This window comes from Asterias rubens, chromosome 6 (assembly GCF_902459465.1).
Source record: "Asterias rubens chromosome 6, eAstRub1.3, whole genome shotgun sequence".
Lineage (NCBI taxonomy): Eukaryota > Metazoa > Echinodermata > Asteroidea > Forcipulatida > Asteriidae > Asterias > Asterias rubens.
Window position 1 is genome coordinate 16,673,542 of NC_047067.1, and position 13,587 is coordinate 16,687,128.

The following is a 13,587-nucleotide window of genomic DNA, read 5'->3' on the forward strand; positions in this document are numbered from 1 at the left end:
TGTCAACTTTCTCAGTGGCTCACAGGTAGCGCTCAGCTGTGGAAGAAACTTGCTGAGATAATTGACAAAGCCAATGAATCTTTGTAGCTCTGTCTTGTTGGATGGCTTAGGCATCTCTTGCACAGCTTTCACCTTTGCTGGGTCAGGTTTCAGTCCATCTACTGTGATGAGATGTCCCATGAATGGCACCTGCTTCATTGTGAGCTTCAATTTGGCTTTGTTTAGCTTCCCATTTCTCTGACGGCATCTTTCAAGCAGAGCTTTTAGCTTCATGTCATGGTCGGCTGTTGCTTCAGCCATTGTATCCCCTTTTCCGAATACAAGTATATCATCAGCTTTGGTTTAAACTCCCTCAAGATCTTCTATAACTTGGTCTTGTCGTCGTTGGAATTCCTCTGGCGCTGGCTGATTCCAAATGGCATACGCAGCCATTTGTATCTGCCAAATGATGTGTTGAATGTTGTCAGGTATGAGCTTTCTTCTTCTAGCTCAACATGCCAGAAACCATTCTTTGCATCTAGAATGGAGAACACTTTGGCATTGTTCAAGTCGGGAAGGATATCATCAATCGTCTTCATTGGGTAGTGACTTCTGTTGAGTGCTTCATTCAGATCTTTGGGATCAAGACAAATTCGCAGTTTGTGTGGTTTGATCAGACTTGATACCCATGGAGTAGGTGTATCAACTGGTTTGACAATTTGTGTTTCAGTCAGTTTGTCTAACTCTCCCTTCAGCTTCTGCTTGAAAGCGATTGGCACACGTCTCGGTGGATGCACCACGGGTGTGACGGTTGAATCCACATCAAGGTGATATTTGTTCTTGAGGCATCCTGTTCCTTCAAAAACATCTGCAAACTCGGTGATCAGTTGCTCTGCTGACTTCACTGTCTGCATTGGTGGGGCAACATAGGCAATATTATCATGATGAACTTCTATCATGCCCATCTGTTGTGCTGCTTTACTCCCCAGTATCGGTGTCACTCCTTCATCTTGTACAACAACAAAATCTACCTTGTACTTCTTCTTGTTCTTGAGATTGATCATCTTTAGTTTGCATCGCCCAAGTGGAATCAATTGTCTTGTTGTACATGGACAACACTTGCTTAGTCTCTGATAGCTGTGCATCTCCTATCAGATGTTTAGGGATCACATTACAAGTTGCTCCTGAGTCGATTTGAAGAAGAACTTGTTTTTTCGCTATCATCATTTTGGCATAGATGTTTTTCGCGAATGATTTGTCCACTGTGTGGATTGTCTCTGGTACGAGCTCCATGGTCATGAGTTCCTCGTACGATGAGTCGTCGGAACTGTCGTCATCTGCAACTGCATAAACTCTGGTACCTTTCGAAAGGCATTGTTTGGCAAAGTGGTTCGCATCTTGTGACACTTTGTGCATTCCTTTCCATATGCCGGGCAATTCTCTTTCACAAATTCGTGCTGTAGCCCACAGAATTTGCATGAGCGTGCCCCATCACTACGTGCTGGTTTTCGTTGCCTTCGTTTGTATACAGCATGCACTTCTGGGGCTTCAGGTTCTTCCAAAGTTTTAACTCTTTCCTTGGATACCTCTGATGCTCGACTTATGACTAGACATTTCACAAGGTCAAGGCTACTTTCTCGTAAGAGCCTTTCACGTAGATTGGAATCTTGTATTCCACATATTATACGATCTCTCAGAAGCAAGTCAAGAAGTGTTTCGAAGTTGCAAGTCTCGGCCAGTAGTTTCAGCTCAGTAAGATACTTCTCTATGGACTCTCCACCCTCTTGATTTCTAGTGAAAAATCTGTATCTCTCTACTGTTTCGCTCTTTTTCGGATCACAGTGTGCATCAAAAGCCTCCAGGACATCGGCAAGCTTTGATTCATTTGTTAGCCCCAGTGTCTTGAACAGCTCTCGTCCTGTAGTACCAACAAGATACTGAAACATCTTCACCTTGATTTGGTCTTCTTTCTTGGCCATTGCTAGGTCAATGTAAAGTGTAAGCTCTTCTCGACTCCACCTTTTCCATGTACGGGAAAGGTCTCTGACCTCCATGTCAAGGTTCGCGGGTGGCCTGATTCTGTCCATTTTCTTTCTTTGCATTGCAGTCAGACAATAATTATGCTCACGCACAGAAATCTACCCAGGTATTTACTCCCAAGACTTATACTAATCAGCTAAATCATGGAAGGGGTCAGACCCGTCCCCCAGGATCAATAACTATACACAAACACAAAAATATCTGACTACTGCAGCAAACTGATCATATAAGTTCACTCTGTAATTGTTCTTTCCTTGTCTGGCGTAGTTCTCCTGGACAGTTCATGTGTTTCTTGATTTGTTTCTCAATTTCTACAAGTTATTTCTGGAGTCTAGCTGTACTTAAAACAATTTCTAAAGTAAATCTGTTACCTGGTTAGACGATCACTTCTTCATGCCATACACACACACCTGAAGAGCACATGTCATGAGTTTCCAATTAATTAGTGCAGCCTCGGTCAATTTCAATGCCTTGTGCTGTCCTTTGGAAATCTTCTTCAATGCATGGACCAAATACACGATAAACACTTCTGACACCATGAAATATGCTGGGCTTCTCAAATCGTGTTGTGTGTAAGTAACATAATCATAACATGTGAGACTGTGTACAGCGAGCTAGAAATCATCCAGTTGCAGGAGCTGCCAACTGAGGGTGCTAGACATATACAAGATGATTCACTTGTCACAAATAGTATGTGTATTCAAGTTGCCCAAATCATTACCTCTAAAATCTCAAAATAATATTTCACTTACAGAATTCAAAAATAATAATAAGTTTTGTTTGACAACATTATACTTTGAGGGAGTTTTGTTTAATCGTATTTTTGTTTAACCATTTAAAGTTAATGGGAATGCAAGTTTATAAGCCTAATGTTTTGTTTATCATTTACATGTAAATGTAAATTTTTTCGTAATTATTGATTACAAAAATAGGCCCGCAATTCAATGTTTTGAAAAACTTCCTATACTTCTGCCGCTGACAGCGTGCGTCAAAATTTGTTTTCATAAAAAAGCGGGATATCCGTAAAATGCTTTCAATTAATATTATTGATTGAAAGCATTTTTTTCATTCAATCATTCATTTCTTTACTTTTTACCACACACAAGGAAAGTGATATAATTTACATGATATTACAATGATTAAGGAAAACATAAGGACAATAGGATTTTGTGTGGGGATGGAGGTCTCCAAGAGCATCAGCTTGTTGAGTAGAGACCCCACCCCACAATAACAAAACAAAGAACAATACAATGTCGGGAAATGGAATTACCCTCAATATATTTTATAGAACTACAAAATCTTTTCTTTCTAGATGAAGTTCATTACAGCACTTCACCCAAAATCCTCACAAAAAGAGTATCAAAACTGCTAACCAAAAGTTATGTTATCCACTTGTTTCCACTAGGGTAACATAAATATATAATATTGTAATACAAAGTGACCACCTGAAGGCAAGTTAATCATAATGATTTTTATACAAACCCACTGCTTAGAGACTTTTTCCATATGTTCCCACCACGGTGACTTAAATGTATGGAAATACAGAGTGACGAGCCAATTATACCAATTTCTATCAATTTCTATTTAAACTCATTGTTTTAAGGGAGTTTCAGAAAAAACCCACTTCCTTATTGCTATATATTCTCTTGGTCGAGTGGAAAGGTTTAGTGTCCCTCAAGGACTGCTAGTCCTGAGCCATGGCCTTTACAGTGACTTTGTGGGTCAAGTTGAGGTAAATTGATACAAGGAGAAATTCCTTTGTCAGCAATTAGTTGACCAATAGCAAACATCAAATTCAAACTTAATTGTATACATATTCAGTGAACTTTTAAACTAACCAATCGGAAATTGGTCTGGCGTCAATGACTAGTAAAGTTAGGGGTTTAAAAGGCAATGCACAGAGGATCAGGAGTGATTCCGAATTGATGAGCACAGTGGTGAATTGAAACCTGTGAGATGGAAGATTTTGGTCATCGTAGCCATAGCTCAGGGTGAGTTTTTGATCTTAGATGTTTTAAGTTGTAGTTTTAACAGTTAGTAATTTTGGAGTCTATATTTTATTGTACTGATTTTGTTGTATTTCTTGTGGTTAAATGCGAGTTAATTCTAGTACAAATGTATAACTCTTCCTCAAGAAACTTGTGTTCAATCCAAATATCTTGAATATTGTGACTGTGATTACGTTAACCTTTCTTACAATAAGGAGAAACAATGTTAGGTTTTACTGAGATGGAACTGATTGTTTTTGTTGTCTCTCGCTTCAATTGTACTGAGAGTTACTCCATTTTATTCTTATATAGCTTCCATATCAGCCTGAGTATGGTCATGCTGATGATGATGTGTTAAAAGAGAAGCATTGGCTGAAAGTGTTCAGGTTAGCTTCTAACTTCTTGTATTAACTTGATTATTCATATTTTTATCTTGCATTTCTGCTAATTTAAAGTGGTTTACAGTCAAACTCTACTTTTAGAGAAATGGTTTTGATTAAGATATGTTAAATCAAATAACTTTATTTTGTGGTTATAGTGTTGTTAATGTTTATTGTATCACACTGCACCATAGTTCACAGAGTTGTCACCATTACTTCACAATGTTTTCAAGTTGGCCTTGTGCATGTAGCAATGCATAAATCCATATGTGAGTCCTGGGTTTTGAGGACAAGGACGAAGCTCCAACAACTATCCAACATTGTTAGTAATGCACGTATCAATTGTAGGCCCAGCCCCGGGGAACCCGGGACTAGCGGCGACTTGGCCGGGGATGTAAAAATGGCTCGGCATGATAGTCCCTGCCATGCCCCGCTACTGCCAGGCCAGGCAGGGCACTTGTTTTTTGTACATCCCTGGCTATACACTTGCCCCGTTATGCAGGGCATATTATCACATCTTCAGCACGATCCCAGCGGGAAATTTATAACAAACCCTGCACGATCCCGGCCTCGACATGCGGGGCATTTGTTACAAACCTTGCACGATCCTGGTCCCGACATGCGGCTCATTTTTACAAACCTTGCACTATCCCGGCCCTGACATACGGGGCATTTGTTACAAACCTTGCACTATCCCGGCCCTGACATACGGGGCATTTGTTACCAACCTTGCACTATCCCAGCCCTGACATACAGGGCATTTGTTACAAACCTTGCACTATCGCGGCCCCGACATACGGGGCATTTGTTACAAACCTTGCACTATCCCGGCCCTGACATACGGGGCATTTGTTACAAAACTTGCACTATCCCGGCCCTGACATGCGGGGCATTTGTTACAAACCTTGCACTATCCCAGCCCTGACATACGGGGCATTTGTTACAAACCTTGCACTATCCCGGCCCCGACATACGGGGCATTTGTTACAAACCTTGCACTATCCCGGCCCTGACATACGGGGCATTTGTTACAAAACTTGCACTATCCCGGCCCTGACATGCGGGGCATTTGTTACAAACCTTGCACTATCCCAGCCCTGACATACGGGGCACTTGTTACAAACCTTGCACTATCCCGGCCCCGACATACGGGGCATTTGTTACAAAACTTGCACTATCCCGGCCCCGACATACGGGGCATTTGTTTCAAACCTTGCACTATCCCAGCCCTGACATACGGGGCATTTGTTACAAACCTTGCACTATCCCAGCCCTGACATACGGGGCATTTGTTACAAACCTTGCACTATCCCGGCCCCGACATACGGGGCATTTGTTACAAAACTTGCACTATCCCGGCCCCGACATACGGGGCATTTGTTTCAAACCTTGCACTATCCCAGCCCTGACATACGGGGCATTTGTTACAAACCTTGCACTATCCCGGCCCTGACATACGGGGCATTTGTTACAAACCTTGCACTATCCCGGCCCTGACATACAGGGCATTTGTTACAAACCTTGCACTATCGCGGCCCCGACATACGGGGCATTTGTTACAAACCTTGCACTATCCCGGCCCTGACATACGGGGCATTTGTTACAAAACTTGCACTATCCCGGCCCTGACATACGGGGCATTTGTTACAAACCTTGCACTATCCCAGCCCTGACATACGGGGCATTTGTTACAAACCTTGCACTATCACGGCCCCGACATACGGGGCATTTGTTACAAAACTTGCACTATCCCGGCCCCGACATACGGGGCATTTGTTTCAAACCTTGCACTATCCCAGCCCTGACATACAGGGCATTTGTTACAAACCTTGCACTATCGCGGCCCTGACATACGGGGCATTTGTTACAAACCTTGCACTATCCCGGCCCCGACATACGGGGCATTTGTTACAAAACTTGCACTATCCCCGCCCCGACATACGGGACATTTGTTTCAAACCTTGCACTATCCCAGCCCTGACATACAGGGCATTTGTTACAAACCTTGCACTATCCCGGCCCTGACATACGGGGCATTTGTTACAAACCTTGCACTATCCCGGCCCTGACATACGGGGCATTTGTTACAAACCTTGCACTATCCCGGCCCTGACATACGGGGCATTTGTTACAAACCTTGCACTATCCCGGCCCTGACATACGGGGCATTTGTTACAAACCTTGCACTATCCCGGCCCTGACATACGGGGCATTTGTTACAAACCTTGCACTATCCCGGCCCTGACATACGGGGCATTTGTTACAAACCTTGCACTATCCCGGCCCTGACATACGGGGCATTTGTTACAAACCTTGCACTATCCCGGCCCCGACATACGGGGCATTTGTTACAAACCTTGCACTATCCCGGCCCTGACATACGGGGCATTTGTTACAAACCTTGCACTATCCCGGCCCCGACATACGGGGCATTTGTTACAAACCTTGCACTATCCCGGCCCTGACATACGGGGCATTTGTTACAAACCTTGCACTATCCCGGCCCCGACATGCGGGGTATTTGTTACAAACCTTGCATTTACCCGGCCCAGAGAGCTGCTGATCAGAACGCTCAGCTGCAAATTAATGTGTGTCTATCATTTCCACTGTTTTTTGGGTCAATAGAAATACAGGGCTAGATTGCTCAGATGGTAGAGGTCGTTGGTTCGAATCCCACTCTAGTCAATTCTTTGTTCAACCCTAAAAATCATTTCAAAATTTACCCAGCCAGTTTCCCTTGTGGTTTATATTGATATCTGAAACAAAAAGTCGCATCCCCTTAAGGTGATCCCCTGGCTGCCGCTTCCCAGGTTGTATCGTAATTTACAATTTAATTTATAATTTAACAAATTATACAGCCTCGCCAAAGACCCGCTATTGTCCCGGCAGGGCGGGAACACAAATTATACAACCTCGCCAAAGACCCCGCTATTGTCCCTGTAGAGCGGGGAAACAAATTATACAACCTCGCCAAAGACCCCGCTATTGTCCCAGTAGGGCGGGGAAACAAATTATACAACCTCGCCAAAGACCCCGCTAATGTCCCTGTAGGGTGGGGAAACAAATTATACAACCTCCCCAAAGAACCCGCTATTGTCCCTGTAGAGCGGGGAAACAAATTATACAACCTCGCCAGAGACCCCGCTAATGTCCCTGTAGGGCGGGGAAACAAATTATACAACCTCGCCAAAGACCCCGCTATTGTTCCTGTAGGGCGGGGAAACAAATTATACAACCTCGCCAAAGACCCCGCTATTGTCCCTGTAGGGCGGGGAAACAAATCATACAACCTCGCCAAAGACCCCGCTATTGTCCCTGTAGGGCGGGGAAACAAATTATACAACCTCGCCAAAGACCCCGCTATTGTCCCTGTAGGGCGGGGAAACAAATTATACAACCTCGCACAAAGACCCTGCTATTGTCCTGGTAGGGCGGGGAAACAAATTATACAGCCGATTGCCAAAGACCCCGCTATTGTCCTGGTAGGGCGGGGAAACAAATTATACAACCTCGCCAAAGACCCCGCTATTGCCCCAGTAGGGCAGGGAAACAAATTATACAACCTCACCAAAGACCCCGCTAATGTCCCAGTAAGGCGGGGAAACAAATTATACAACCTCGCCAAAGACCCCGCTATTGACCCTGTAGGGCGGGGACACAAATTATACAACCTCGCCAAAGACCCCACTATTGTCCTGGTAGGGCGGGGAAACAAATTATACAACCTGGCCAAAGACCCTGCTATTGTCCCAGTAGGGCGGGGAAACAAATTATACAACCTCGCCAAAGACCCCGCTAATGTCCCAGTAAGGCGGGGAAACAAATTATACAACCTCGCCAAAGACCCCGCTATTGACCCTGTAGGGCGGGGACACAAATTATACAACCTCGCCAAAGACCCCACTATTGTCCTGGTAGGGCGGGGAAACAAATTATACAACCTCGCCAAAGACCCCGCTATTGTCCCAGTAGGGCGAGGAAACAAATTATACAACCTCGCCAAAGACCCCGCTATTGTCCCTGTAGGGCGGGGAAACAAATTATACAACCTCGCCAAAGACCTCTCTAATGTGCCTGTAGGGTGGGGAAACAAATTATACAACCTCCCCAAAGACCCCGCTATTATCCCTGTAGAGTGGGGAAACAAATTATACAACCTCGCCAAAGACCCCGCTAATGTCCCTGTAGAGCGGAGAAACAAATTATACAACCTCACCAAAGACCCCGCTATTGTCCCTGTAGGGCGGGGAAACAAATTATACAACTTCGCCAAAGACCCCGCTATTGTCCCTGTAGGGCGGGGAAACAAATTATACAACCTCGCACAAAGACCCCGCTATTGTCCTGGTAGGGCGGGGAAAAAAATTATACAGCCGATTGCCAAAGACCCCGCTATTGTCCCTGGTAGGGTGGGGAAACAAATTATACAACCTCGCCAAAGACCCCGCTATTGTCCAAGTAGGGCGGGGAAACAAATTATACAATCTCGCCAAAGACCCCGCTAATGTCCCTGTAGGGCGGGGCAACAAATTATACAACCTGGCCAAAGACCCTGCTATTGTCCCAGTAGGGCGGGGAAACAAATTATACAACCTCGCACAAAGACAACGCTATTGTCCCTGTAGGGCGGGGCAACAAATTATACAACCTCGCCAAAGACCCCGCTATTGTCCTGGTAGGGCGGGGAAACAAATTATACAACCTCGCCAAAGACCCCGCTATTGTCCCTGTAGGGCGGGGCAACAAATTATTCAACCTGGCCAAAGACCCTGCTATTGTCCCAGTAAGGCGGGGAAACAAATTATACAACCTCGCCAAAGACCCCGCTATTGACCCTGTAGGGCGGGGACACAAATTATACAACCTCGCCAAAGACCCCACTATTGTCCTGGTAGGGCGGGGAAACAAATTATACAACCTCGCCAAAGACCCCGCTATTGTCCCAGTAGGGCGAGGAAACAAATTATACAACCTCGCCAAAGACCCCGCTATTGTCCCTGTAGGGCGGGGAAACAAATTATACAACCTCGCCAAAGACCTCTCTAATGTGCCTGTAGGGTGGGGAAACAAATTATACAACCTCCCCAAAGACCCCGCTATTATCCCTGTAGAGTGGGGAAACAAATTATACAACCTCGCCAAAGACCCCGCTAATGTCCCTGTAGAGCGGAGAAACAAATTATACAACCTCACCAAAGACCCCGCTATTGTCCCTGTAGGGCGGGGAAACAAATTATACAACTTCGCCAAAGACCCCGCTATTGTCCCTGTAGGGCGGGGAAACAAATTATACAACCTCGCACAAAGACCCCGCTATTGTCCTGGTAGGGCGGGGAAAAAAATTATACAGCCGATTGCCAAAGACCCCGCTATTGTCCCTGGTAGGGTGGGGAAACAAATTATACAACCTCGCCAAAGACCCCGCTATTGTCCAAGTAGGGCGGGGAAACAAATTATACAATCTCGCCAAAGACCCCGCTAATGTCCCTGTAGGGCGGGGCAACAAATTATACAACCTGGCCAAAGACCCTGCTATTGTCCCAGTAGGGCGGGGAAACAAATTATACAACCTCGCACAAAGACAACGCTATTGTCCCTGTAGGGCGGGGCAACAAATTATACAACCTCGCCAAAGACCCCGCTATTGTCCTGGTAGGGCGGGGAAACAAATTATACAACCTCGCCAAAGACCCCGCTATTGTCCCTGTAGGGCGGGGCAACAAATTATTCAACCTGGCCAAAGACCCTGCTATTGTCCCAGTAGGGCGGGGAAACAAATTATACAACTTCGCCAAAGACCCCGCTATTGTCCCGGTAGGGCGGGGCACGGTTTTTGCACATCCCCGTCTATGTCCCGGCTACCTCTGCCAAAGTCCCGGTTCCCCCGGGCTGGGACTGCAATTGATACGTGCATAATTTATCATGTATAAGTAAAAGTGACTGTTTTATGGTTTGTTTTGGTTTTCAGTGAAGAAAAATTATACAACCTCGCCAAAGACCCCGCTGTTGTCCCTGTAGGGCGGGGAAACAAGTTATACAACCTCGCACAAAGACCCTGCTATTGTCCTGGTAGGGCGGGGAAACAAATTATACAGCCGATTGCCAAAGACCCCGCTATTGTCCTGGTAGGGCGGGGAAACAAATTATACAACCTCGCCAAAGACCCCGCTATTGTCCCAGTAGGGCGGGGAAACAAATGATACAACCTCGCCAAAGACCTCGCTAATGTCCCTGTAGGGCGGGGCAACAAATTATACAACCTGGCCAAAGACCCTGCTATTGTCCCAGTAGGGCGGGGAAACAAATTATACAACCTCGCACAAAGACAACGCTATTGTCCCTGTAGGGCGGGGCAACAAATTATACAACCTCGCCAAAGACCCCGCTATTGTCCTGGTAAGGCGGGGAAACAAATTATACAACCTCGCCAAAGACCCCGCTATTGTCCCGGTAGGGCGGGGCACGGTTTTTGCACATCCCCGTCTATGTTCCGGCTACCTCTGCCAAAGTCCCGGTTCCCCCGGGCTGGGACTGCAATTGATACGTGCATAATTTATCATGTATAAGTAAAAGTGACTGTTTTATGGTTTGTTTTGGTTTTCAGTGAAGAATGTTCTCAAAGTGACCTTTGAACTACTGGTGTACTGTGTTTAGCTCAGTTTATAATAATGTAATAATGATGTGTATTCTAAACTCTTTTGTGTGCATCTGTAGAGTCGTATTGAGTTTACCCGTTGAAACCCTGTGTGAAACCACACTAAACCAATAATCTGAGGTTTGATTATTATACGACAACAACAATATGAAAACACTATTACAACTAAATTACAATTTAGATAATGGTATACCTAGTAATAAATAAGTATTGTTTGAAGCTTTGCATGGTGTGGAGACATAAGAAGAAACTATAAACATATAGTGTTAGGCAGTTTTTTTATTGTGAAGCTGATGCATGAAGGTCCCAAGCTGCACAAGATAAATGTCATTGACTTTAAGTGTTTTGTGTTTATGAAATAAAGGATTGCTGTGAGCCCGGTAATCAGCATGGTTGATAATTTTAATAAATTTCATTTTTGTTGTTACTGTTTTCGTTAAAACTGGTTATATATTCAACATCATTATATCATGTTTTCCTGTCAGAGACATTGTGTCAATCGTTGAGGATGCATCAAAAGTGTAAAAAAAAAAGACAAAGGTTTTCTCATGCGCTGCCAGCGTTTAGGGCGGCGCGGCGTACAGCACTTTTGTGTATTTTTGATAAAAAGACTGATCGATTTCAGTTATTGAAGCAGTGACTTGAAAAGGATGTTTTATTCTTCAGTCACGGTATTGCTAACAAACAGTACAACAAACGTTACGTATTTTCGTTTTTAAAAATGACAGTAAATCACCCGGTCGAAATAGTAAATCAGTCGCGCGATGAAACCGTGAATTTGTTGCAGCAATGTCCTAAAAAACGCTCCCATATCTGCAATTATTTTTGAAGAAAATTTTTCTTTCAGCTCCATTTGGAACTGAATTGTGTTAACCCAGCCTGAATAGAATAACTTAATTTGCAGTAATTGTTCCCTAAAATTGGGAAAATTCTCTATGGCTGTGTGATGATCTAAGATCATTGAAGAATTTTGAGTTAACATGTTCAGTCATGTAGCCGTCCTTACAGCGATCGATAATTTGACGTTAATAATCAGCAGTAAGTAAGTGTGCACGACGACTCCGTTATCTAACGACTTGATTTCAAGTCAGGCATACTGGTGCTTCCTGCTATTATGCTCATGTATGTGCTATTATTTCATTCTATATATATTGGTTTTGTTCTATTGGTTTCATAATCAAGTCATAAACGTCGCCCCATAGAACACCATATTTTTGTAATAAACAAAACTCTACATGTGTATGTCTAGTTTTTAATAATATTATTTTTCTCAGGAATGTAATGTTTATATGATGACAGACTGTACCTTTTCTTGAAACAGCTGGTATGTGCAAACTTATAGGCTGGCATTGGAAAAATGGACCGTAGTATCTCCCATGGTTCACTTCCAGGCAAAATTACAACACTGCAACAACAAACAAACAGACAAAACATTGTTATACATGTACCTCTGTAGAAATTGTGAAGTATGATTGGTCGAGAACCAATCACGTGCCGTGCAACAAATACGCATGCATGGCTAAAGATGCGCGCTACGCATAATGCACAGTGCGCCGGGTAACATGAAAAGTGATGTACACCGGTGTACATCACCTTGATCGTTCCCACCGTTGGCCGATTTCCAGCACTGTACGAAACACAGGTGAAGAATTGTTTCTTATTTGAACTGTTCGTCTGCTTATTAAACCATGATTAAACTATGCATTGCTCCGTCTTAATAATGTTTGAAGATGTCAACAGAACTTTGAGAAGAGGAATAACAATGTTACCAAGGTATATCAAAACAATTGTTGCACGCTGTGACTGGGATCCATGGGTTTTGTACACCCTCGGTGGCAAATGGTACCCTCGGTGGCAAATGGTACCCTCGGTTTCGCCTTGGGTGCCATTTCCCCTCTCGGGTGTACAAAACGCCATGCAGCGTGCAACAATTGTATATTGGTAATGCAACTTAGCGTGGGCAACTACTATTGATTGCTTTGTCATCTAAAAAACAAGTTGACTATTTGCTTCAAGCACTACAGGTGTCGCTCATCACAATATTATGCACTTAAGAAACACAATCAGTGACATACATGTACAATAAGACAATACCATGCTGAATGTGCATTGAAGGATCAAGTGGACATCCGGTATTTCATTCACACACTACGATACACTTTGAGAGACTTACCCTATAATGGGAAGACTGCTTTGACCACGGTAATATTCACATTAGTCTGAAGACTCAGCGTTTCATCTCTTATAATTTATTGAGATAGCTAAGGGTGTACGGCTAGATCGCGGTAATATGGAATCACTCAACTGGGATAACTGAGGTCATTTAGGGTCACTGAATGGATAGCTGGTGTACCCTGGATACGACCTAATCCAGTGTGCTACACTTAGCTCCCCGAGCTAACTGAGACAATCGGGGGAAGGGAACAACCCTCTGACAGTTTTACCATTAAAATGCAATGAAGGCAACCAAAGCAGGACTTATTTTCATCAGGAATTTAACTCTTGGGTCTACCATTAATTGACAGTAGTTCAGGTTTGTTTGCAG

At 44.1% G+C, this 13,587-nt stretch overlaps 1 protein-coding gene across 2 annotated transcripts in view; it reads right to left on the reverse strand.

Moving 5' to 3' along the window:
- The window catches only part of LOC117291099 (tubulin delta chain-like), a 150,032-nt gene that overhangs the window by 35,075 nt on the left and 101,370 nt on the right, over window positions 1-13,587 (reverse strand). For both annotated transcript variants that reach the window (XM_033772625.1, XM_033772627.1), the window contains one exon: window positions 12,349-12,447. In XM_033772625.1, coding sequence (XP_033628516.1) covers window positions 12,349-12,447 — 99 coding nt within the window. The remainder of the gene's footprint in view (window positions 1-12,348; window positions 12,448-13,587) is intronic.